The 26,094-nt window shown below is 45.7% G+C and overlaps 1 protein-coding gene across 1 annotated transcript in view; it reads right to left on the minus strand.

The window, feature by feature from the left end:
• ALG13 (ALG13 UDP-N-acetylglucosaminyltransferase subunit) overlaps positions 1 to 26,094 on the minus strand; it is a 132,258-nt gene that overhangs the window by 38,103 nt on the left and 68,061 nt on the right. The window contains exons 17-26 of the mRNA XM_060249109.1: positions 24,674 to 24,779; positions 22,884 to 22,948; positions 19,877 to 19,974; positions 14,016 to 14,122; positions 11,831 to 12,068; positions 7,832 to 7,942; positions 5,182 to 5,338; positions 2,133 to 2,268; positions 338 to 373; positions 155 to 210 (exon numbers count right to left, since the gene is read on the minus strand). Of these exons, the coding sequence (XP_060105092.1) occupies positions 155 to 210; positions 338 to 373; positions 2,133 to 2,268; positions 5,182 to 5,338; positions 7,832 to 7,942; positions 11,831 to 12,068; positions 14,016 to 14,122; positions 19,877 to 19,974; positions 22,884 to 22,948; positions 24,674 to 24,779 (1,110 nt within the window). The remainder of the gene's footprint in view (positions 1 to 154; positions 211 to 337; positions 374 to 2,132; positions 2,269 to 5,181; positions 5,339 to 7,831; positions 7,943 to 11,830; positions 12,069 to 14,015; positions 14,123 to 19,876; positions 19,975 to 22,883; positions 22,949 to 24,673; positions 24,780 to 26,094) is intronic.

The raw sequence follows: 26,094 nt of genomic DNA on the forward strand, positions 1-26,094 counted from the left end.
CCCGATTCTCCCAGATAAGAGTCCGCACACTTAACCACTACACCAAACTGGCAGGAGGGATATAAATTTTGTAAGTTAATAAAAAATTCCTACCTCATTGATTTATTTCTAGAGTTCCCTAACAATTCTACGGAACATCTCGACAAGCACTTACCAAGTTTGTTACAGCTTCAGCTGTAGTAAATACAGTTGGGGTATCACAGTCCGGATCTGGAAGACACAAATCAAAACGAGCTTGCACACACCAATATTAGTGTTTTTTCAAAAAATTCACACAATCCAACTGATGCAGAAATCAAGTCTACAACAGTTAGGTCTACAACATTGTTTTACTGACCTGGGGGGCTATACAAGTACTCCTCGTGATATTCCCCTAGGAAAGTAAAGGAAATGTCATGTTAGGCTTAAAGAAATTAGAACTTCCTTTTCATTTGATGTGAGAGATCTTGAGGAAGTGATTTGATTCTCAAAGGAAAAAAAAAACCCCAAATCTCATTTTCCCCATGGAATGGCATTATCCAAACTCTAGAGATTTTAGATTATGTTAAGGGGATTTGTGAAGAAGCGCCGTCTGCAAATTAGTACTTGATTAATCTGTAAATACAAGCTACAGGAAGAAATACAAGTGTCAACAGCTTCAGAGTACGCTAATCTACTGAAAGACAGAATTCTGCTTTGCGATGCAGTTTTTATGCCACCGATATACTTGACAGTGAAGCGGTTCTACTGCCATTCATCGAGTTTAATGGGCTGATGAGTGTGAATCTATAAGCTGTGTGTATATTTGCAGAATCAGAAAATTACATATGAGCACAAGATGAAGAAAAGGATTAGTCTATATTCAGTGCATTTGAACATGGGCCAATCCCCCTTTCTATCCTACCATCGACACTGTTTAATTGGCAAAAGGGTAGAGTGATACCTTTTGCCTTTACAGAGCCAGAACTTATCTTTAACACCTATCTAAACTATGAATCTTACACCATTCATTTCAACTGCACCACCTCAGGTTCATTCAGTTGCTCATCTTCTAACACTGCATATACCAATAAACGCCAACAGTGTCCTTCAGGAAAAACAGGCACAAATCTGACATCCAGAATCACAAAAAAAATGAAAAACCTGCAGGAGGCCATTTCAACCTCCCAGGACATTCAATGGGGGAACTCTCAAAGTAGCTGCTTTACTGCAAAGGAATTTCTAGAAACAGTCTGGAATGGGAGATTGCCAAATTACAAGTTGTTACAACACTCAGGACAATGGAACTTCCAGGGCTCGACAGAGATATCAGGTTCTTATCTCATTACGCATGCTAAGTCACTCAGTTCTCACATCTGTTTGTTCTCTTTTATTATCTGTAGGCTATTTTGTTGCTATTCACAAGTTTTACCAACTGCTTTAAGCCAATCTTAGCTATTCTTATTGCTCAGTTATTTATGCATCTTGACTCCAATTAGCCTTTCTTGGCAACTAACCCTCCCTCCGCACACATCTATATGTAATGGGGAGAGGAAGTCTCGTTTCAAGGCATGTGAAGAACTGTGCATGCCCACAAGAGCTTATACACAGAATTAAACTTTGTTGGTCTTAAAGGTGCCACTGGATTCAAACGTTGTACCATTTATTTCTGTTATGTCTGTCTCTTCACTTCCAGAACCCTTAAAAACTTTACGAAAGGAACTAAAATGGTGACACTGGGCCAATGCACCTTAAGGTATGGTGAAGTCCAGCTAATGAGTCATGCCCAACCACCAGCCCCAGATTAAACCCTGTGGAGGCCTCTCGGCAGTCAAAATCTTGGAGGCCCCTTTGCAAATTATCTCAAAGTCTGAGCACCCATCCTGCCACCTGCGGCCCCCATTGCAGCCTGCAGGCCCCTTCTCAAAAGCCCCTTTGACAAAGCTGCGGGGGAGAGGCAGAGAGAGGCAAACTTGGCAATGACTCCAGCAGCAGCCACACCAGGCAAACTGGGCAAAGAGTTGGCCTAATTGTTAATCCAGCTCTGCCAGCCACCTGAACATCAATGAGGCACTGCAAACAGCCTGGGGACCCGCGTTTCAGACATGAGAAAAGGCTTTTGCTTTGTTTAGCAGGCAAAGGATCCTGCAACTGCAGCCACTTGGAACCCTTACCATTGTCGCTGGGCTCATCCACTTCTTCCTCAGAGGAATTCAGAGCCGGCTTGTTAGACGGGATGGGAGTTGGACCCCTTCTGGCTACCCAGAATCCAGCAGGATCAGAAACTATTGGAGGCGGGTTGCCCTGATTCTGCGGAAGAAGTTGAGAGCTTTGTTAGCACTTGCAATTGGCAGGGCTCTCCTCGTGTGCTAAAACAAAAGGGGGAACTAGTAAACAAAGCGGGAAAAACAGCAGGAATGAAAGTAAAGAGTTTAACGGGACAGTTTCAGAGGGTGGCCACCTTGGTTTCCAGTAGAGCAGGGAGAGTCAATTCCAGCAGCACCTCAGAGATTTTCAGGATATGATCAAACTGCTCATAGAGCCAGTTTGGTGTAGCGGTTAAGTGTGCGGACTCTTATCTGGGAGAACCGGGTTTGATTCCCCACTCCTCCACTTGCATCTTCTGGAATGGCCTTGGGTCAGCCATAGCCCTGGCAGAGGTTGTCCTTCAAAGGACAGCTGCTGTGGGAGCCCTCTCCAGCCCCACCCACCTCACAGGGTGTCTGTTGTGAGGGAGGAAGGGAAAGGAGATTGTGAGCCACTCTGAGACTCTTCGGAGTGGAGGGCGGGATATAAATCCAGTATCTTCATCTACCTCACAGGGTGCCTGTTGTGGGGGAGGAAGGGAAAGGAGATTGTGAGCCGCTCTGAGACTCTTCGGAGTGGAGGGCGGGATATAAATCCAATATCTTCATCTACCTCACAGGGTGCCTGTTGTGGGGGAGGAAGGGAAAGGAGATTGTGAGCCGCTCTGAGACTTTTCGGAGTGGAGGGCGGGATATAAATCCAATATCATCATCATCTTCTTCTTCTTCAGATACAGCTAGAATGTGAGCCCACCTGTCCTCATATCTCTTGGAGGGTACAGCAAGATATAAGGGAAGGTAGACTCACACAGCAGTATCTGAAGAAGTGAGCCGTGACTCACAAAAGCTCCTCCCCTGCCACAGATTCTGTTAAGTCTTTAAGGTGCTGCTGGACTCTGGCTCCTTTCTACCACTGCAGAGAGATTCACAGGGTGACCCATCTTGAAAGGAGCAGCTGCAAAAGGGGCGAACTGATAAAAGAACAAGCTTCAGAATGGCAAAAACAGAATACCACTAGGCGACGCAGTGCCGGTCACCCAAAGCTGCAAGCAGCATTCCGCAACCGAAGGTCTAAAGCCTCCCTGTGCAGAACGAGCACCTTTATTTATCTATCTATCTATCTATCTATCTATCTATCTATCTATCTATCTATCTATCTATCTATCTATCTATCTATCTATCTATCTATCTATCTCTCTATCTATCTATCTATCTCTCTATCTATCTATCTATCTCTCTATCTCTCTATCTATCTATTTATTTTCAGATAATTTATACTCCACTCTTTCCCAAACAGGCCCAGGGCAGATAACAGTATTTTAAAAACAGTATAAAACAACAGTTAAAACCAATAAAAGTGAACAATACAGTTTGGCGACTCAGTTGGCCCCAGCATAATATACATCGTAATACACATGTGTAGGGATTGGCACTGAATCAACAGAGATCCATTTTCTCTCCCGCCCCACATTTGCAGGGAATAGAAGACACACACCACAACTGACTCCGCTATGATGTATGCTCACAGAGGAAACATGGCACAAGTTCAAAGCTTTTTGAAGCTTTGGGCACCTTTGGAACGCTGACACAAGTAGTGGGGGGGGGGGGGGGCACAACCACAAAATAGCCATCCTGGGAGGTGCAGCCACACACAAAGGAAGCCCAAGTGCACAGGACAAGGGAAGTAACTTTAAAAAGTACACTTGAAAGGGGAGCGAAAGAGAATAAAACCAACACAGCGGTGTAAGCTACCACCAAAACAAGGTTTATTTTAATTTGCACAGCCAATTTACAGGCATCTTATGCAGAAGGTCCCAGGTTCAATCCCTGGCACCTCCAGGAAGGATCAGGCGGTAGGTGATGTGAAACGCTTCTTTGTGCCGGAGACCCTGGAGAGCCACCGCCAGTATAACCAGACAAGGCAGACTTTGATGGACCAGTGCTCTGATTCAGTAGAGCTTAGCTTCATGTGCTATATGCTTAAACAAGGATTTCATCATCAATTCTGAACTGATCTGTCTACTGCTGTATATTATATGGAACAGATTTTAAGAGACAAACACATGTTCTTAAAAGCGCCCCTTTCTTGGCCCTTCCAGAGTTTGCAGGCTCTGTCCTCACACAGTGTTATCTGTAGAGGTCTCATTTCAGGGGTGACCAAATTTGCAACTTGGGAGCCACATGAGGCTCGTTCACACATATTGTGTGGCTCCTGGAGGTCAAGGAGGAACTTAATGCAGGCTTACTCTCAAGAAAGCATGCTTAGCATCAGGACCTCTATTAGCATCTGAGCACCGTCCCATAGGCAGGCAACTATTTCTACCATTTGTGAAGCAGGAAATGAGGGAAAAATAGGCAGGCTTGCAAGCTTTTCTTCTCCACCACAGAGGTCACCTGGAGACCTAGAATGGGGAAAGAGCACAAGAGCCAAGGGAGCCACTAGAAGGAGGGATGGAATTTAAAAGGTCAGTGCAGGGTTCCCCCTTCCTTCATAACTCCTGTAGGAGCTATATTTACTAACCTTGATTTTAAGGCAAAGAAAGATGCATAATGATGGAAACGGTGGTCAGTGATTTACATGGTATATGTGTGTTTTCTTCTCCCATTGGTGCCAAAAAATAATTCCCTAACCTTTCTCTATGCTGGTCTTATGGGGACTGTTAGTCCCAGCTTTTTTTTTTTTTTTTAAGTCTCCTTCTAGCATGGCCGTGTTGTAAAGTGCATACACAGGTATTTTATCTTTCTGTGCAAAGAAAGTATTGAGAGTTTTAATAAAGATGTTGTAATATTTGTTTACTTCCTGCGGAGCTCAAACACCTGAAGTTTATTCTATGCAGTTCTTACATTAAGCAAGTTTGGCTACCCCCATCTTATTTTATCACTTTTCTTTTTAATCCTCTTCAGCTCAGTGACTTACAGGTGGAACGGGAAAAGTCGTGTCATCTCCTTCTTCAATTTCATAGAAGGTGATGGTTTCTTCCAAGCCTTGAGGTTCCTCACCATTCTCAGCCGCAAACCCGTACTGGCATTCTTTGTTTACACACTGCATCTGCCGGCGACTGCGGCTGTATGACCTTCCAAGGGAGGATAAAGGAATAGGTTATCTTTAAAAAAAAAACACAAAACTCATAAAGTTGGAGAACATGGCATGGCAGATGCACAATGCCTGGATGGGAGTTCTCCAGAGAACCCTGTGTGTACGTGCCTAGAGGTCTGTGATGAAAGAAAGCTGGGGTCTAATGTAATTAGAACTTTTCTAGATTTAAGAGGCCGTTGGACCAAAACAACACTATGACTTCAACAAAACACAACATTCAAAGCGTAGTTTCAAGTCCAGCAGCACCTCTGAGAACAACGTCTTCAGGGTATAACATTTTTAAAAGTCAACACTCCCTTTAAAGGACTCTTGAAAACTCCCCCCCTTCCCCCCCAATCTTGCTGGTCTCCAAAGTGTGCCTGGACTCGAATCTAGCTCTTCTACTGCAGACTAACATGGCCACCCTCTGAAACTATTTTCATTTAAAATCCCCCCGTTAACAGGAAGGAGGAGGGAGAAGAAAATGCAGCCCGTAGATCTTTTAATAAATACTATCTTGACTAATCTGTGTTTTAAAGCTAGATAATCATTTTTTATTTATTTAATGCATGTATTTAGGAGCTTCCGCCTCTCTGTTCTAGGCAGCTAACGGCAGGAATAAAACACTGAAACAAAATAAAAAGGACAAAAGAAATAATAAAAACTGATTAAACACAATAAAGCCAATGCAACAACAGTAAAAAATCATCTTCATCTATAAATACAGTCCAGTGGATATTCTCAAGGTGGCTTGCAACATAAAAATTTCTTTAGAAAAAAAAAGCTCACAGCATTAAACTCAAGCCTAAAAAAAACAGTTAGTAGTAAAAACCATAGTTCTGCAGTCCCTTTGAAACCCAAATCAGTAGAGTGGCGTTAACAAAATCAAACACATCCTTTGCCACAGCTTCCCTCTTATGAGTTCCACAAATGAACTGCCACAGCCGAAACCACCACCCAGTTTTCCTCTCAGGAGCAAAGAACCCCAAAGCAGGGCCTTTGAAGAGGGCAGCAGCAATCGAGACAAGCTCAGATGAGCCCAGACAGTCCTTGAGATATTCTGGTGCTCGCAATGAGAATTAAGTTTTAGATTCATGTATCACTTGCATATATTTCAGGTCAGGGAAAGCAAATTCCAATCTGAATCTAGGAACGGAGGAGTCATCGCTTGGGCTAGAAATTGAAAGTCTGCCTCAGGCCGATTGCTTCTGAACCGAGACATTCTGCTACTCCAAAGAGCTAGACAGATGTAAAAATCCCATCACCTGCCTGCCTTCGGCTTGTCTGCAGCCAATTCTCCAAAGTATTTTTTTTTTCAAAATTGAAAAGGGGGAGGGGGAGTCTCACCTATCCTTCTATACTGAGCGTCCTGGATTCAGGACTTGGCATTTTGAGTTGAAAGAATCTAATCTATGGGCAAAGTAGCACTGTTGCCCCCCCCCCACTCCAGACAAAAGCTTGGATTTATATCCCGCCCTTCCCACCAAGGTGGCTCAGGGCAGCTCACAGCACAAGGCCTCTGTCAGCCTCCGTAAGGCCTCTGTCAGCCTGAAGACCTGCTGCCCGGAGAAAATACAGGAACTAGATTTTAAAAACGGGTGGGGACTTCAGAATAAGGCTGTGCCAGATGTCCAGGCCTCAGATTCAGCAGGAGTTTACAGGAGCACACCTTTCTGATGGTTCCCCTCTTCCTTCCCACCTACCTTGTCCATTGAATAGTAGGTGCAGCTGCATAACAATCCCTGGATGAGGAGAGCGGGCAGCCAGCCAGTCACCAGGGGCTTTGCCACATCCCCAGCAGCCCACATTAACCCCTGGAGAAGCCCACACCACCCTTTCTCCACTTCTCATGTGATTTTGGGTGGCGGGTGGCTTGCTGGCCTTTTGACTGGGAGGACGGCCCAGGAGAACGCCAGGTGAGTGAGGCCTGCTTGGGCTGGCTGGATCTCTAGCCAGCCCAAGCAGGCCTTGCTTGCCCAGGGCTCTCCTTTCTTGCATCAGGTTGCTTTTGGCTGGGGGGGCAACATATGCTAATGAGTTATGTTAATGAGCTCCACCGCCTATTTTTCTACAAAATGATCCCTGCAGATGTCCATGCATTTTCTATCTGCATATGTTTTCATACAGGGGGAAACCCAGAATCCTGCCTTTGCCCGATTCAGACCGGAAGAAAAAAGCCGCAACAATTTGTGGTTGTCCATGTTTTAACTGCTGACTTTAATAGCTTTTAGTAAGAATTGTTTCTATGGCGTTTGAGGGCTCTGTTCAGTCAGATGCTCACTGCTGCAACTGTATGATTTGTTTTTGCTGATTCTCTATTCTATATTTGACTGGATTCTAGACTTTTTAAAATAGCATTTAGAGAGCATGCTTTATTTGCTGTGAAGCACCCTGGGGGGGGGGGCTTTTTAAAGTAGAAAGGCAAAAGAGAAAATGCTGCAAAGAAGCAAACCCAAACACAGAATTCACAGGATGATTTACAGTGGCTTACCGAGATCTGTAAGAGAAATTATCGTAGCTGTGATAGTATCTCTTGCCTGGATTGGCATATGCCATTTCTGGCCCGACCATGTTGCTTCTGTTTATAAACCGGTCTGCTCCCCTACGTTTCAAAACGATAAAAGAGTGAGGAAAGAGCAATTTTAGACATTGCAAGGGACCATTTAAGTAGCACTGAAAGCTACACTTCTGCAGTTTGGTGTAGTGGTTAAGTGTGCGGACTCTTATCTGGGAGAACCAAGTTTGATTCCCCACTCCTCCACTTGCACCTGCTGGAATGGCCTTGGGTCAGCTGTAGCTCTGGCAGAGGTTGTCCTTGATAGGGCAGCTGCTGTGAGAGCCCTCTCCAGCCCCACCCACCTCACAGGGTGTCTGTTGTGGGGGAGGAAGGGAAAGGAGATTGTGAGCCGCTCTGAGACTCTGTCCTTGAAAGGGCAGCTGCTGTGAGAGCCCTCTCCAGCCCCACCCACCTCACAGGGTGTCTGTTGTGGGGGAGGAAGGGAAAGGAGATTGTGAGCCGCTCTGAGACTCTTCCGAGTGGAGGGCGGGATATAAATCCAATATCTTCATCTACCTCACAGGGAGTCTGTTCTGGGGGAGGAAGGTAAAGGAGATTGTGAGTCGCTCTGAGACTCTTCGGAGTGGAGGGCGGGATATAAATCTAATATCTTCTTCTTCTTCTGCAATCACACAAGACATGGAAAGAAACCCTGGGCTGTTGGCCGAGAGCTTGTGCTTCATGGCTTTGAAGATACTCTGGTGTAATCTCTGAAGCCCAAGATGACCCATGCTTGACCATCCAGTAAGCAGAGGTCAGGGCTTTGGAATTCTGCAAAGCTCTGGGGGTTCAGAGAAACCAAACAGACTTGTGGAGAATAAGCCATAATATTCAAACTGGTTCTATTCACACAGTGTATACAAGTTACAGGGATCAGCTTCCAGTATTTATCCTGCTTTTTCACCCAAAATAGTTTACAAAGCTAATAACTAAAAAAAGTGAGAACTATGAAAAAGCTAAATAAGGACAATTAAATCAAACAGCCATAATAGCAAGATAATCAATGGAGGAAGAAGAATTGCAGATTTATACCCCACCCTTCTCTCTGAATCAGAGTCTCAAAGCAGCTCACAATCTCCCATATCTTCTCCCCCCACAACAGACACCCTGTGAGGTGGATGGGGCTGAGAGAGCTCTCCCAGAAGCTGCCCTTTCAAGGACAACTCCTGCTATAGCTATGACTGACCCAAGGCCATTCCAGCAGATGCAAGTGGAGGAGTGGGGAACCATGCACTGGTGAAGGAGAGAACAGAAAAGGACATGGCACAGGTGCCTGCCCAGCGGCAGAGTCTTGTGAGTAAAAATTCTACTTTGTGAGCTACTGGCATTAAAGCTGTGAGCTACTCCATAAATTAGTTTGCTCTGGAGCCTTTTTTCCTGAGCTTAGACAAAAATGTGTGAGCTGGAGGCTAAAAAACTGTGAGCTCACACTAACTCAGCTTAGAGGGAACATTGCTCCCCAGATAAGACACAACAAGCTGCCAGAGGCCTGTCTCCCAAAATCAGAAGCACCAAAAGGAGGGCCTGCAATGACTGGCCAGGATTATGAGGGATAAGGCTGCCTAAAACACAACCTCGACCAAGGTAGTTTATTATGCTGGAAATAAAGGATTATGCAGTGTGCCTTCGTACACAGTATGCCAATGATTTAGAATGAGCAACAGAGCTAGGAAGGGTAGCTCTTCCTTTACCCTTCCCTCTTGTCTGCTCTGCTGCTCTCTCTTATACCAGAATTCTTCCCTTAGGGGTTCCTTCCTTCCAGCTAACTCCTCCTCTTCCTGCTTTGTCTAACCTCCATGAGGTCTCTCCAGTTTCTCTCCATCCTAGCTTAGTAGCAAACTACACATTACATTTTTGGAGCTGAGTTGTGTTGGGATTTCCCAAACCCAACTTGTTTTCCCTGCAATCACACAGAAGTTTTGAGGAAAGGAATTTGTAAAGTCTGCAGGCATCCAATTCTGCTTGGGACTGTGGTGTTTTTCAGAACTGAAATTCTGTATCTGAAAAAGCCTAATCCTGACAAATATTTTTATTTTATTTTTGCGAATTTATAGTCCGCCCTTTCCCAAGATGAGCTCAGGGTGGATTACAACACAATAAAACAGTTAAAAGCACACAATAAAACAGTTAAGAATTAAACAGTTAAAACCATTAAATAAAAATGAAATAAGAAGGTGTCAATGGTATAAACATCATTCACAGATTGAGACACAGGATGCAGACAGTGCAAGGAGGTCGATTAGATGGTATGAGGACACCCACCTGCCTCAGCCAAAAGCCTGTCGGAACACCTCCGTTTTGCAGGCCCTTCAGAATGGTAGAAGATCCGGGAGGGCCTGAATCTCCTTGGGGAGCTGATTCTACCAGGTTGGGGCCAGGGCTGAAAATGTCCTGGAGCTTTGGGCCAGGGATAGTCAGAAGATATCAGTAGGCCGATCATAATGGCCTCTGGGGCTTGTATGGGGAAAGATGGTCCCGCAGGTATGTAGGTCCCAGGCTGCGTAAGGCTTTAAAAGTCAGTACTAGAATCTTGAAACAGATCCGGTACTCAATTGGTAGCCAGTGCAGACTGCCTGCCCATACAGGCAGTTCAGTCAACAATTGTGCTGCTGCATTCTGCACCCACTGAGGTTCCGGATCACTCCCAAGGGCAAGCCTGTGTAGAGAGAGTTACAGTAATCCAACCTGGAAATGACCGTTGCATGGATCTCTGTGGCTAGGTCCCGGGGAGCCAGATAGGGGACTAGTTGTTTGACCTGCCGAAGATGGTAAAAGGCAGACTGTGCAACTGCTGTGACCTGGGCCTCCATAGAAAGGGTGGCATCCAGCATCACACCCAAACTCCTCACCTTCTGAACTGGCACCAGAGGTGCACCATCCAGCGTAGGAAGTTGGATACCCGATCTTTGCCCCCCACGGCTCAGATACAGGACCTCCGTCTTGACTGGGTTAAGCTTCAGCCAGCTCAACTGTGTAACCCACCAACCACTGCTTTCAACGCCCTGGTCAAATGGATTGGGGTGGAGTCTGAATGGCCATCTATCAACACATAGAGCTGGGTGACAACCCAGCCCCAAACCTCTGGCAATCTGGACAAGGGAGCGCATATAGATGTTAAACATCATTGGCGAGAGAACAGCTCCCTGCGGAACACCACATTCTAGTGGATAACGCTGGGAGGTCTACTCGCCAATCACCACCCTTTGTCCCTAACCACAGAGAAAGGAGGGAAACCACTGTAAGACTACCCCCTGAACTCCAATGTCGGCAAGGTGATGGGTCATTAGATTGGAATAGACCGTGTCAAATAAAGTCTAACAGTAGCAGCAGCACTGACCTGCCTTGATCCAGATGCCTTCTAAGGTCATCCGTGAGAGTGACCAAAGCAGTCTCCACCCTGTGACCAGGATGGAAGCCAGACTGGAAGGGGTCAAGGACAGATGTATCTTCCAGGATACCCCCTGACCCTCACCACCAACTAACTCCCTGAGTAAATGACCCCAACAGGGAGCTATTTGCCTGATTTGGGTTTATCCCAAAACCATCTCCAAAGTTAGGCAATGACTTCCCACTATGACTGTTTCAGCTCAGGGGAAATGGTGTGGAGGAGAAGGCTGGAGCCTCCCCTCCCCTCAGGCTGCAGTTCTGGGCAGAACTTGTCTCCGGCGGATCTTCAGTGCCTTTTCCTGCAGCTTCTATCCCATTCTAAAGCGAGAAGTCTCATGAACTGCATTTCTAAAGCAGCATCTCCCTTTCACAGTGCAAAGCAAACTCCTAACAGTTTAAGGTTTTATCATTCAAACCCAGGAAGCCAGTGTGAATCTTCCATGGCACAGAGCTCTGGTTAGTCTGACTTGGAACTTAGCAGCGCAGATCACAAACAACTCTTGTGTTGAGAACAGAAAGTAGATCTCGTAGACTAACAAGGCTTACCACCTGGGCATTCCGTACCCCCTGCCAGACCTCTGGGGATTCTGAGGGTGGTAATGTTCGTAAGGAGCCATATGCCCTCCATTTTGAGAGCAATGAATTGGAGTCGATCGTCCTGCTGGAATGCCGTGATGTAGGCGGGGAGGAAGGACGGGCTGACCCCTGCTGTACGCCACCGTCATGTAGACTTCTTTCCCACGGACTTTTTTAAACAGCTTCTTCCGTGATTTTATATCCATATCTACAACGGTAATTAAAGAAGGAAGAAAAAAGATATTGAAGGGTGGGCAACGCTAGTCCATGACTGTCGATTCTGACGTAATTTTCCAGCCTTTCCCCTGTGCTTATGCACCAGCAAATGTAGCAACTACTCAAGGAAGGCCAACATTTTAGAAACAAAAGCCCCTGGAGAAACATCTGGCAAAGCAGTGCATGAATGAAAGCTAAAATATTCACCTTAAAAAGTATGCGGACTTAGAAAATAATTCCTTGCCTTGACATTCATAACCGAAAGAGTCCGCACCTTAAGTGTCTGAAATAAGATTGTTAAAAAGAGGAAGCAGAGTGACTCCTTCAGCGCTCCCTCTTACCTGGCAGGGGAGATACTGTGATGATGAAAGTGAAGTTACCAGGGGGAGGCTCATCCGCTGCGCTCTGGGTGTGCTGACCCCCTTCCATCTCCCCAAATGCGTTGGACTGCTTTACTGTAGGGTTCCCCAACCATCGTAAACCTGCACGCACCTTTGGAATTCTGACGTAGCGTGGTGGACACAGCCACGAAATGGCTGCCGCAGGAGGCAGAGCTAGCTACAAAATGGCTGCTGTAGTCACGTGGTGAAGATCCTTGTGCTGTGGTGGCAGCTGCTGCCGAGCCAACGTTTTTAAACAAATCTGCAGAGCCAGTCAGATCTCTAATGGCCCATCAGAAGCCCTGCTAGGTAATAGCCCCAACTGGCTCCGCCCACTTCCTAAAGCACTTGTGAGGGAAGGAAACAGAGGGTGCCATGGCATCCATGGAGTCCCCAACCATTGGGGAACCTGCTTTACTGGTGTTTTTTATTGCTATTTGTCTTTGGTTTGGTTTTGTGTGAGTCACCGTCCTTGAGTATGTCCAGAGAAGATGACAAATTTGTATACAAAAAATAAAACAAGCCACAAAAGCACCCTTTCTGAATTATGAAAAACCAAGCCCTTCCACAGCACTGCTTTTGTCTTAGAAGGCATTTTACACATTCAGACGAACCAGCAGATTGGCCTATTTTTACACACTGAAGCATTTGTGTGTCAGCTTTCCTATGTGATTTTTGTTTTTAAAAAACAGTAGTTGAAATACCACCCTTGTTGCTACTTCTCGCTCAGGGTACCATCTTTGTGCTTGGGGAGGGAGACAGGACCCATGTGGCTTTTAAAAAAAAATGTTGCATCTTTACCTCCTGGGGTTTCTGCAGAAGTGTAGGAAGACTGTTCGCTGCCTTTAGGGAGGTACAGAGGGGAAGAAAGGAATAGCTCAGGAATCCAGAAAAGAGAAATTCTGAAAGAGGAAGTAGGAACAGAGTATGATTGACAGGAGGGGAGTGTGAGAGGCATAAGACAATACAACCCACCGGGAAAGGAGATATAACAAATACCTCTGAACTACCAACCACATCAGAGAAAGACACTTGGGGTAGCAGCCGCTGCTGTGCAAGACAAACGTGCAAAATGACTAATACCCCACAAGCCCCTGGACAGCAATCAGCATTCATTGAAGGGTAGCTTTGAATTCGGGAGTGACAGACATTGAGTCCATATGATGCTGCCTTGTCCACATCTCTTATTATCTTGACATCTAAAGCAACAGATAGATTGTCTCAAGGATTCTAGTTGTGAACTCTGACATCATAACCGGGGGGGGGGGAGGGGGAAATGGACTGGGTGGTCATCATCTCCTTAGGTCTTGCATTGATGGAGAAATTGGAACCTGATAGATTCTTTGCATCTATCACACACAATTTCTACTACAAAGAACAAACAGCAGAATTTTAAAATAGCACTGGAACTTTCAAGGTTATTTTTTAAAAAAGGATTTGTAGCATTTGTTAAAACCAAACTCATTTACTTTATTCTATTCCAAGTTCAGACTTGAATTTTGCAGACAGATAACCCCGTTGTACTTCTAGACACAATCTTTCCTCCACGATGGACCTACCTGATATTTTCTGATAGTTTCCTCCTTTCCGACTAGGAACCACATTCCAAGCAGGCACTGGGGTGACTTGCGTCACAGGCTTCAAATTCACCAACGGAACAACATGCCTATCAAAAATAAAAATAAATGAGGATTATTTAATGTCCTATTAGACCAACCTTCCACCACAGATGGGGCTCTGGTTAATATGACCCCAAGACTACCCCTAGGGAGGAAAATTGATTCTAACAGTGAGAATGCAAACTGTTTTTTTTCAGTATTAACTTAAACGAGCTGTAACCTATAAGATTGCTTGGACAGAAAACACATAGCACTTCATTAAGTTAAATAGCCTGAGAAGAGCTATTAAGCAAGGCATTACATTCATTAAACGCAAGCTAATAATAGTAGTTTGATAGTTAATTTCTAAGGAACTGACTGCTTTGGAAATGGGCAGAAGGATCTTCCAGCTTCTTCTGTGAATCCAAAAGTGAAGAAAAGACACAGCCTATGACAGTCATTTTATTAAGACCAACAGAATGACACATAAAAGCACTGGCAGTCCCACTAGCTAGATGACCTAGCAACCAAGCTCTGATTTTTGGAAGGACACCTATCCATGAGGTTTAAATGCAACAGTTACGTTCATCCCTACAAAGCATTGTTTCTACTATTTAACAGGTTTTAGATTTTAAATGCGCACATTCTTAATGCTTGTGATTTGATGTGAGCACCATTACCACAGAGTAAAAGTTTTAACAAAACTACTTTCCAAACATGCAGCCCTGCGTTTGACACAGGGCTTGAAATAATTGGCAAATTTTTCTCCTACAAGAGAGGTCCGGATAAGCTTCTTTTCTGCATCTATACGGGTAATACATTTAGGCACATGATCCACACCAACATATCCCATTCCTGAAATTCCACCCTCTGCCCCACTCAAAAGCTGGCAGAAAATTGCACTGGTTTCTGCTACTAAAGCCGTTCAACCCTCTGAGAGATGCTGGGTTTGGTAGTGACATATAATTTCAGATTTGTTCACACAATGAAAAAAGACACAATTGTCCCTAGAGGACAGCTTTCTGTTCAGGGCTGTTTTTCGAGCAGGACCACACAGGAACACAGTTCCGGCTGGCTTGGCATCGGGGGTGTGGCCTAATATGCAAAAGAGTTCCTGATGAGCTTTTTCTTTTCTTTCTGAAACAATGGTGACATCAGGGGTGTGTGGCCTAACATGCAAATGAGTTCCTGCTGGGCTTTTTCTACAAAAAAAGTTGTTTCTGTTTATTTACTTCTCACATACCCCCTTGCCTTTCTCTTCAGTGGGGATCCAAAGGGGCTTACGTGATTCGCTTCTCTACCATTTTATCTTCACAACACCTCTGTAAGGCAGCTTATGCTCAGTCTGTGTGACTGGCCCAAGGTCACCCAGAGAGCCTCCAAGGCAGAGTAGGGATTTGAGCCTGTGTTCCCCAGATCCAATCCAGGGGTCCCCAACCTTTTTGATCATCTGGGCACCTTTGGAATTGCGTCACAACATGGTGGGTGCAGCCACAAAATGGCTGCCACAAAACAGCTGCTGCAGGAAGTGGAGTCAGCCATAAAATGGCTGCAACCGCTTCATTTCCGAGTCTGCTTGCAGAGAGGGCGGGATAGAAATTGAACGTAATAAATAACTAAATAAATTTCAGTCACACAGTGAAGATCCTTGTGCTGTGTTGACAGCTGTTGCCAAAACATCTTCAAAAAATCTCCACAGTCAATCAAATCTCCAATGACCAATCAGAAGCCTTGCTAAACAAGAGTCCCTCCTGGCCCCACCCACTTTCTTACAACCCTTGGCGGGTGCCAGGAACAGTGTTGGCAAGAAGTATGGTGCCTATGGGCACCACACTGGGGACCCCCTCTTCAAAGTCAGAACTCTGACCACTAAACTACACAGGCTCTTTCTGTGCTAACACCGCACTGACTTACAGGCCAGTGACATTCTGAACACTTCTGTGAGCCCACCCCATACTCCCCAACCTTTGGGCATTGCCAGAATGGCACAGGGGCTGCTACAACATGGCTGCTGCCCCCCCTCCTCACATCAGTGACTCTGCAGGCTTTCAAGCCTGGTGTGGCTCTTCATCTGTAACTGAGAAATTATCAGCTCAATCAAAAAGCACCGAGAGGAAACCAGGCTAGCACTCAGTGCTGGAAAAGGCCATGTCTGGTGCACCAAAGACATCGTCTTTTCCACCATGTTTGCCTGGTGGAATCAGCTCCCCATGGAGATCCGGGCCCTGCCTGAGCTACTGCCATTCCATAGGGCCTGCAAGACAAAGCTATTCCGCCGGGCTGAGGCAGCGGGCGTCCTACTTCAGCTATTACCCTATCACAGTTGGCCTCCCTTGTGGCGACATTGTGTCCTACTGCAGTGCTATCCTGCTATTACTACCATCTAGGCTTCCCAAACCTCCCGCTCTGGCGGGAGACTTCTGGGTTCGCAGCCTCATCTCCCGCTCTTCAAAACTCTGGAAGCGGGGGTGGGGGGTGGAGGGGGGGGGAGAACATACCTTTAGGCTTCATGTTGTAGAGCTCCTGAGCCGTTTGCAAAATGTCTGCCCCTTTAAGGCTGGGCAGGAAGCAGAAAGGGCTTCTGAGAACGGCCCCTCCCTTTCTTTGCTTTCGTTTTCACAGGAAGTAGAGTTGTCCGGAGGAAGATCTGGTAAGTGTGTGTGTGTGAGAGGGAGGGGGCAGGGGATTCCCTAGTTTGGAGGCCCTCCCCCCCTTTAGAAAGCGTGGGGGGGGGAGGGAAATGTCTACTAGGCACTCTATTATTCCCTATGGAGAATGATTCCCATAGGGAATAATAGGAAATTGATCCGTGGGTATTGGGGGCTCTGGGGGGGCTATTTTTTGAGGTAGAGGCACCAAATTTTTAGTATAGCATCTAGTGCCTCTCCCCAAAATACCCCCCAAGTTTCAAAACGATTGGACCAGAGGGTCCAATTCTATGAGCCCCAAAATATGGTGCCCCTATCCTTAATTATTTCCTATGGAAGAAAGGCATTTTAAAAGGTGTGCTGTCTCTTTAAATGTGATGGCAAGAACTCCCTTGGAGTTCAATTATGCTTGTCACATCCTTGTTCTTGGCTCCACCCCCAATGTCTCCTGGCTCCACCCCCAAAGTTCCCAGATTTTTCTTTAATTGGACTTGGCAACCCTACTGCCATCATTTAATCTGGGCCTATAACTGCTTACCTGTATGATGTGCCCTTCCCGCCTGTGGTGCACTTTATTTTTTTTGTTTTATTGTTCTTACTTGTTTAATTTTAATGTATCATTTTAACTCTGAACTGTAGGTTTTTATTATTGTTATTGTACGTTGTTATCCACCCTGAGCCTGTTTACAGGAAAAGGTGGAATATAAGCCTACTAAATAAATTAATAAATAAAATAAAATAACGAAGAAGAGAAGAAATCCCTGCAGCAGGCAGCAAGAAGACAATTAGAATAGTGAGGTAAACACTTTCTCTCCTGTTAAGTGTCCTTCCTTGTCCGCCCCAGATTAGCACTATTAGGGGCAGTTTCCTCCTTCTTCCTGGAAATGCCACATTCCTTGTCTACACACACTCTCTCTCAGCCTGAGATGTAGTTAGGAATGTGTCTCGGTCTCTACTCTTTCCTATCAAGGATATTAATTTCTAAATAAACCTTCATCTACTCTTTAATCAGTTGTGCACCCTTGCTGTTAATTACTCTGCCAACAGTCATGACCCCCATCTTAATTGATTCTGACGGGGATGGGGGAGCAGAAGATACTCTCAACTGGCAAAACAGCTTGAATCATAACATGCTTTGCCAACTTCAAGCAGCTGAACCACAGTCCCAAAGGACTGAACTGGTCAGTAAATAAGAAGTTTCCCTCCATCTGTATCTAACGTTCAAGAGGACAAGCAGCCACATCAAGTGAATCTGTAAAAACACACAGCGTACTAATTGGGGGTGGGGTGGGGGCTTGAGTGAAAGAGAAAGAAGCACCATCAAATTGCAGCAGATTTATTGAGACCCCTCATGGGGTTATCAAGGCAAAAGACACAATCCTGGACTTCCTTTGGTGGTCTCCCATCCAAGTACTAACCAGGATGGACTCTGCTTACCTTCTGCGATCTGACCAGCTGAGCTAGCCTGGGCCATCGAGGTCTGCCCAGAGGTGGAATTCTAGCAGGAGCTCCTTTGCATATTAGGCCACACGCCCAAGAGCTTACAAAAAAAAAACCTTGTAAGTGTCAAGTCGGCTGATTCAATAACGAGACCTTCTTGATAAAAAGTTTCTAGTTTATTGATATCATTGTTCTCGACTGCTAAGAGATTGAAAGACTGAAGATCATACAGTAAAGTGTAATCATATAAGGTATACTTCAAAGGGATTCTTTAGGGAGGGGGTACTATGCAGGGCACATTCACACATTGATGTTACAAATTCGTTCTCAGGCCCGTTGGCCTTGGGCGAAAACCTCCATCCGGTGCCCAGCCTGAGAAGGCACTATAATCTCTTTCACATATTCCCATTTCAAAGCAAAGCTACATAACAAAGGAAGGGAGGGGGGGGAAAGGAGAGGTTGAGCTAGCAGCATTGGTATACAGTGTGGCTTTTACCCAGAATGCTTTCCCCTGAAGCAAAGACAGAATACAGACTTGACCAGAGTTGAAGCAGACTTGAGAGTAAGATCTTGGAGAACTGGCTACATCAGGGGTGTGTGGCCTAATATGCAAAGGAGCTCCTGCTAGAATTCCACCTAAATCCTGGTATTCGAGTTTAATCCATCCTAGTTCCATGAAGCCCAGCTCAGGCTAGACCAACCTCGTAAGATCTCAGGAGCCAAACAATGTAGCTAAGCGGTCAGCCCTGGTTGGTATTTAGATGGGTGACCACCAAGGAACACCAGGTTCACTCCATATAAAATACTCTCAGATCAAAATCCTAATATAACCTTGGATGCCCCCCCCCCCCAAAAAAAAATTATTCCTTTTTGTCTTTTGGGAAATAAACAGATTATAAATGAAGTTTCAGATTGTTATAATACTCAAGACACTGAATTACAGAGCTTTTATTGGACAAAGGAAAGTAAAGGAATTCCAGGATCGCTACACAGAGGCAGGCAATGGCAATGGGGGAGGGACGGTGGCTCAGTGGTAGAGCATCTGCTTGGGAAGCAGAAGGTCCCAGGTTCAATCTCTGGCATCTCCAAAAAAGAGTCCAGGCAAAGAGGTGTGAAAAACCTCAGCTTGAGACCCTGGAGAGCCGCTGCCAGTCTGAGTAGACAATACTGACTTTGATGGACCCAGGGTCTGATTCAGTATAAGGCAGCTTCATATGTTCATATGTTTTGGGGAGGGACGGTGGCTCAGTGGTAGAGCATCTGCTTGGGAAGCAGAAGGCCCCAGGTTCAATCCCTGGCATCTCCAAAAAAGGGTCCAGGGAAAGAGGTGTGAAAAACCTCAGCTTGAGACCCTGGAGAGCCACTGCTGGTCAGGGGAGGGACTGTGGCTCAGTGGTAGAGCATCTGCTTGGGAAGCAGAAGGTCCCAGGTTCAATCCCCGGCATCTCTAAAAAAAAAAGGGTCCAGGCAAATAGGTGTGAAAAACCTTAGCTTGAGACCCTGGAGAGCTGCTGCCAGTCTGAGTAGACAATACTGACTTTGATGGACCCAGGGTCTGATTCAGTATAAGGCAGCTTCATATGTTCATATATTCAAACCACTTCTGAACGTCTCTTGCCTTGAAAGCCCATGAGGTCACCATAAGTCAGCTGCAACTTGATGGGGGGGGGGGAGTTCTCTGGATGAACCGATAACGAACAAAGCGGGGTGGGGGGGGGAGAGAACTGTACATACTTCTCTGCCAGCTCCTCGATGAAGACCGTTACCATAGTATCCTGCCCAACATCCTGTATGTGGGCATTGTAATATTTCCCCCCAGTCTCTAGGCGTACCTGAAGGGGGAAAAGAGACCCAAGGTAAACCCCAAGACAGCAAGCAATCCTTGGCAATCTACTTTCCCCAACCGGATCCTGCCGAAGGAGCTCAGAGCTGGAATAAACATCTGAAGGACTTATGAACTTGCCACAGGCCACCACAGCAGCACCGTAATAGATTACAAACTTTAAAAAGAAACAAAGCAAACCACACCCATTTAGAACTCTCAAGGAGCACACACAAAAGCCCTCCAGCCCTGTCCAACTAGACTTTCGGTTTGTGCTTCTCAAAAGAGCAGTCCCTGGGCCCTCAAAAGCAATTTGTATGAGATTCTATTTAGGAAGTAGAGAAGAGCCATGGCTCAGTATCACATTTGCAGCAGCAGCAGGAGGAGGGAGAGAAGGAAGTTGGATTTATACCCCACCTTCACTAGAAGTCAGAGTGGCTTGCAATCGTTTTCCATTCCTCCCCTCCCCCCCAAAACAGACACCCTGTGAGGTAGATGGGACTGAGAGAACCCAGCAGGCTGCTTGTGAAGGAGTGGAGAATCAAACCCGGCTCTCCAGATTAGAGTCCACTACTCTTAACCACTACACCACCAAGCTGGCTGAATTCCTGGTACTTCCAGGAGGATTAGGCCATAGCTGATGTGAAAGGCCTCTACCTGAGACCCTGGAGAGCCGCTACCAGTTTGGGTGGACACTACTGACCTTGATGGACCAATAGTTTCATGTGTGATGTTGGCCTTGAATACTAGGGATATAATCCCAGCGTGATACATTATACCAGCTAGCAATGTTGACATTTTCAAACGTTATGCCACGACCGGGCAGTGGAAGAAGCTTCTGGAGGCAACTGTGGTCTGTTTTAATGCCGGGTGAACATCTGCTGGTGATGGCTTAAGCTTTGGACACCCTGTTCACTTCAGCTCAAGCAGCTGGCTCCGGGTTTTTGACACAGAAACTGGGAAACACAACTGGGTCGATGGTTGCCACCACTTCATGAAGGAGGGGAGAACAAGATCAGAGGTCGACACACATGCTGAAGATTTAACAACATCTGTACTTTTTAAAAACTGGAGCTAAAGATGGCCCCTGGATGATTTGGATGTGATGCTCTGATCGCATCCAATTTAGATTACTGGTAATTAGCTCAATGAGAGGCAGCCTTTGCACACCGTCCAGAAATTGCAATTGCTCCAAAATGCAGCGGCCAGGCCACTGCTGGGGCTTGTTTTACAGGGCATGTATCATCTGGAAGACAAGCACTTCTGGACACATTTCAGAGTACTTGTTCTTACCCTTAAAGCCCTAAATGCTTGGATACAGCATAGCTGAAGGACTGCCTTTCCTTCCCCTGTACTGTCCAGCCTGACGGCTAAGATCTCCTTCCCAAACCCTGCTCTCCGTGGTGAAGTGGGTGTCAACAAGAGACATGGCTTTTTCAGTAGTGGCACCTTGCTTGTGGAATGTCCTCTCCCTTGAGGCTTGTCTGGTGCATGCCTTTTAGACACCAGACCTAAAAATTTCCTTTCACCCAGGCTTTAATTAGGGGTTATCTTTTTAGCTGTGTTTGTGGCCTACCTCTATTAGATGTCTGTTCCATAGATAATTCTATGCTGTCCCCAGCTTACTTTGTTTTCACACTGGTAACTTAGGATGATTTTATATGTAAGCCACCTCTGAGCAGGGCTCTGAAGAGCAAGATCTGCTCTTGCTAAGACAGGAGAACTGCAGGACAGCATAGTTAAACACAGGTCAGATGAAATCAAATGCCGCTTTAGGAAAGTTCACTTAAGAGCACACGAAAGCTTACGTTCTAAATAAAAATTGGTTGGTCTTAAAGGTGCGATTTGACTCCTGCTTTGTTCAACTGCTTCAGACCACCACGGCTGCCCGCTTGGAACCACTTTAGGAAACAAAGCCTGAAAACCAGAAGGGGGGCCAAAACCATTCTCATATTCAAGTTAACTTTTTCCTGTATTCTTTTCTCAACTTGCAAAGCTTAGCCTTGTGCTGAGATTTTAAAATAATCTACAGTACTGATTGACTTGAATAGAAGAATGTGCCAAAGATCTATTTTCCCCAGTCTTGCAGGATCCCAGAACACACCACGCCCAGTCAACCGCGATTCCTGCAGGTCAAAAAGATCACCTTCCAGTTCAGAGAATGGAATGGATAGGAGAGCCCTGAACAAAGATATGATATTGGTGTCAATTTAGAAAGGGGATGGAAATCTTGAGTCCAGCCTGCCAAAGTATAGGTTGTGAAAAGCCAATAAACAGAAGAAGATGATTTTGGATTTATATCCCGCCCTCCACTCTGAAGAGTCTCAGAGCGGCTCACAATCTCCTCTACCTTCCTCCCCCACAACAGACACCCTGTGAGGTAGATGAAGATATTGGATTTATATCCCACCCTCCACTCCGAAGAGTCTCAGAGCGGCTCACAGTCTCCTTTACCTTCCTCCCCCACAACAGACACCCTGTGAGGTGGGTGGGGCTGGAGAGGGCTCTCCCAGCAGCTGCCCTTTCAAGGACAACCTCTGCCAGAGCTATGGCTGACCCAAGGCCATGCCAACAAGTGCAAGTGGAGGAGTGGGGAATCAAACCCGGTTTTTCCCAGGTACGTAAGTGTCCGCACACTTAACCACTACACCAAACCGGCTCTCCACGTTTGGGAAAAGAGCAGGAGTAGAAAGTTTCACAGTTTACAGTTCTGTAGGAAGATCTGTAAAAGTTTCCCGTCCTCTTGCCTGGTGGTTTATTGCACTGATTATGCATAAACAGAAGCTTGAGGGGGACACTCATATTACTTCAGGTGACTGTTTCAGGCTTAAGAAAAACCCTTTTTTTAAATCTTATGCCCTTAATTATAACAAATTATTAAGCAGTTGCTTTGAACGAACTTTTATCACATCATCTCACCTGACACTTGTCGCCTAAGTAATACTGTCTTCCAGCGAACACCAAATAATCTGTTTTTTGCAGTTCTACAAAATAAATAAAAAATTAAAACCTAACCCGAATATCTGACATGCAGTTTCCAAACTGATGCTGTAGCACATGTGCCCCCCCACACACACACACACCTTTTTTGCGCCTACAGGTACAATGAGTGCAGGCACAAAATGGCTGCCACAAGAAGCAGAGTAGCCACAAAATGGCTGTTGCCACTTACCTTCAGTCACACAATGACAATCCTTGTGCTTTGAGGGTAGCTGCTCCCAAAACCACATTTTTAAAGAAATCTGCACTGCCAATCAAATCTCCACTGGCCAACCAGAAGTCTTGCTGCATAGAAGCCCTGGCTGATCCCACCCACTTTCTGAAGTCTCTTGGTGAATGGCAGGAAAGGTGCTGGTGGCGCCATATGGGGGACCCATTCTGTTTCAGAGCTTCAGCTGAGATAATGCTAATCTTAGGAGCCCAATCATAAAATCTGATGCACCACCAAATTATATATAAAGAAACCTTTTAACATAGAGTTTTCCTCATTACTTCCAAAATTAACCCACTCTGACCATGCACAGAGGCTTAATGCAGTCAGACATCCTTGCACACAGAATCACAGAGTTGAAAGGGACCTCCAGGGTCATCTAGTCCAACCCCGTGCACAATGCAGGAAACTCACAAATACGCACAAATACCTCCCCCTAAATTCACAGGATCTTCATTGCTGTCAGATGGCCATCTAGCCTCTGTTTAAAAACCTCCAAGGAAGGAGAGCCCACCACCTCCCAAGGAGGAAGCCTGTTAGAATCATAGAAGAGTTGGAAGGGACCTCCAGGGCCATCAAGTCCAACCCCCTGCACAATGCAGGAAACTCACAAACACCTCCCCCTAAATTCGCAGGATCCTCATTGCTGTCAGATGGCCATCTAGCCTCTGTTGAAAAACCTCCAAGGAAGGAGAGCCCACCACCTCCTGAGGAAGCCTGTTTCACTGAGGAAACTCACAAACACCTCCCCCTAAATTCGCAGGATCCTCATTGCTGTCAGATGGCCATCTAGCCTCTGTTGAAAAACCTCCAAGGAAGGGGAGCACACCACCTCCTGAGGAGGAAGCCTGTTAGAATCATAGAAGAGTTGGAAGGGACCTCCAGGGCCATCAAGTCCAACCCCCTGCACAATGCAGGAAACTCACAAACACCTCCCCCTAAATTCGCAGGATCCTCATTGCTGTCAGATGGCCATCTAGCCTCTGTTGAAAAACCTCCAAGGAAGGGGAGCACACCACCTCCTGAGGAGGAAGCCTGTTAGAAACATAGAAGAGTTGGAAGGGACCTCCAGGGCCATCAAGTCCAACCCCCTGCACAATGCAGGAAACTCACAAACACCTCCCCCTAAATTCACAGGATCTTCTTTGCTGTCAGATGGCCATCTAGCCTGTGGATGTTCGAGCATGACTGTCATACTCTGTCAATAGTGGAGCACATTATAGACAGAGTTGGGGGTATGCTGCTCTGCCAGCCAGTTCCACACTTTCCTAATCTAATGGTGGTATGCATTTGCAGCTATTCCCTCAACTACCACACTGGTGTATGCATGTCATATGTGATGTACCTGGTCTTCCAGAGTAGCATGTAATGTACATTCACGTGACATCCCCACATTGCTGCACACGATGCCAACGAAACACTGCAATTTTCTGCAGCAACCAAATAGAGCTGCCCCAATGTGCAGAACTGCCCTTGTGTACTAGCTAGCATAAGATACCTTTTCTGCTGTCTAACCACACATCAAATTCTATGTTCCGGTAGATCTCAGGGTCCAGGGCTTTCAGCACCTTGTAAGGAAAGGGCATCTTTGGGTTTTCAGAAGGCTGCAAAGTTAAAATGGACAAGTTTAGAATGCAGGCATGACTTCTTGCACTTGTAATCCTTTCCAACAGAGGTTATCATTGGGGATGATGGGAATGCCCGGCACCAGTCCAACTGGGATTCCCTGTACTCAAGAGTTTCACTCCAGTGATGATCTGTTGACTTTCACAGGATTCCAAAGAGTAAAGTGAGCATATTCTTTCCCATTTCACCTGTGTTCATAGAGACTGAGGATTTATTAAAAGCCCCAGGAGTGCACACTTGTGCACACTTTCAGTGCACACTTTCAGAGCTTCAGCTGAGATAATGCTAAACTTAGGAGCCCAATCATAAAATCTGATGCACCACCAAATTATATATAAAGAGACCTTTTAACACAGGGACAGAAAAACCCATGCATTGCAGCAGTAACAACAAAATTAGAAACTCTGTTCTAACTCTGTTTTCTGTTCTCAAAAGGTGGCTTTATTATCTTTTTATTTCTGTGTTGCAATACCTGGCTATGCTTTTTTTCTGGAACTCTTAAATCTCAGGATGAGAGAATTCCACAGCTTTACCTCCCCACCCTCCACCCAAAATCCACAGTCTCTATCAACTCAGGGAGGAGGGATGGTAAAAACCACCAAAATATGAGGCCCTCTTGACTGTAGGATCACCCTACCCTAGATTTTTATCTGAAGGGGAGGGGGGATTTGATCAAGAGAGTCCTATAATAGAATTTATGATCATCCCTAGTTAGAATCCAACAGACCTATGCATTAGTTTTCACTGCAACAGCAGTTGCAGAGTGCCACATATGGGAGTCAGCATCAAGCGTGAAATACCAGAAGATTGACTGCAAAGCCATAAACCGTGGCGGCAACAATGAAGAGTTATATACTGGCAGCTTATATCTGGAACTTGACAGGCTTTGACTTTGAGAATGTCAATTGAGACAGGTCAAGTGATTTCTGGATAAAGCCAGGGCTGTTAGGTAAAGTCAAGCAAGGCAAATCTTGCTCTTGACTTCCAGTTTGTTTGGATTTTCACTTAAAGATGGCAGATGGTGGGCTCACAGAAACAGGACAATTCTCTTACGGCCTCCTCTCCACCCCACCCTTACAGGCTTGGATTCTGGTCACTGTGGGTCACTGTATGAGAAAAAGAACAGCAATGGGACTTAAGGTCTAATGGAGGAGATCTATACAGCTCTTATGTATCTGAAAACAGCTCTGGCTCTGTATTTCTGGCTAGATGTATATTCAGGTTCAAAATGTGTTTTGAGATTTTAAGCAACAAAAAACAGGAAAGGATTCTGACTGACAGAAGATGATGAAG

Source organism: Heteronotia binoei, chromosome 11, assembly GCF_032191835.1.
Source record: "Heteronotia binoei isolate CCM8104 ecotype False Entrance Well chromosome 11, APGP_CSIRO_Hbin_v1, whole genome shotgun sequence".
Classification (NCBI taxonomy): Eukaryota; Metazoa; Chordata; class Lepidosauria; order Squamata; family Gekkonidae; genus Heteronotia; species Heteronotia binoei.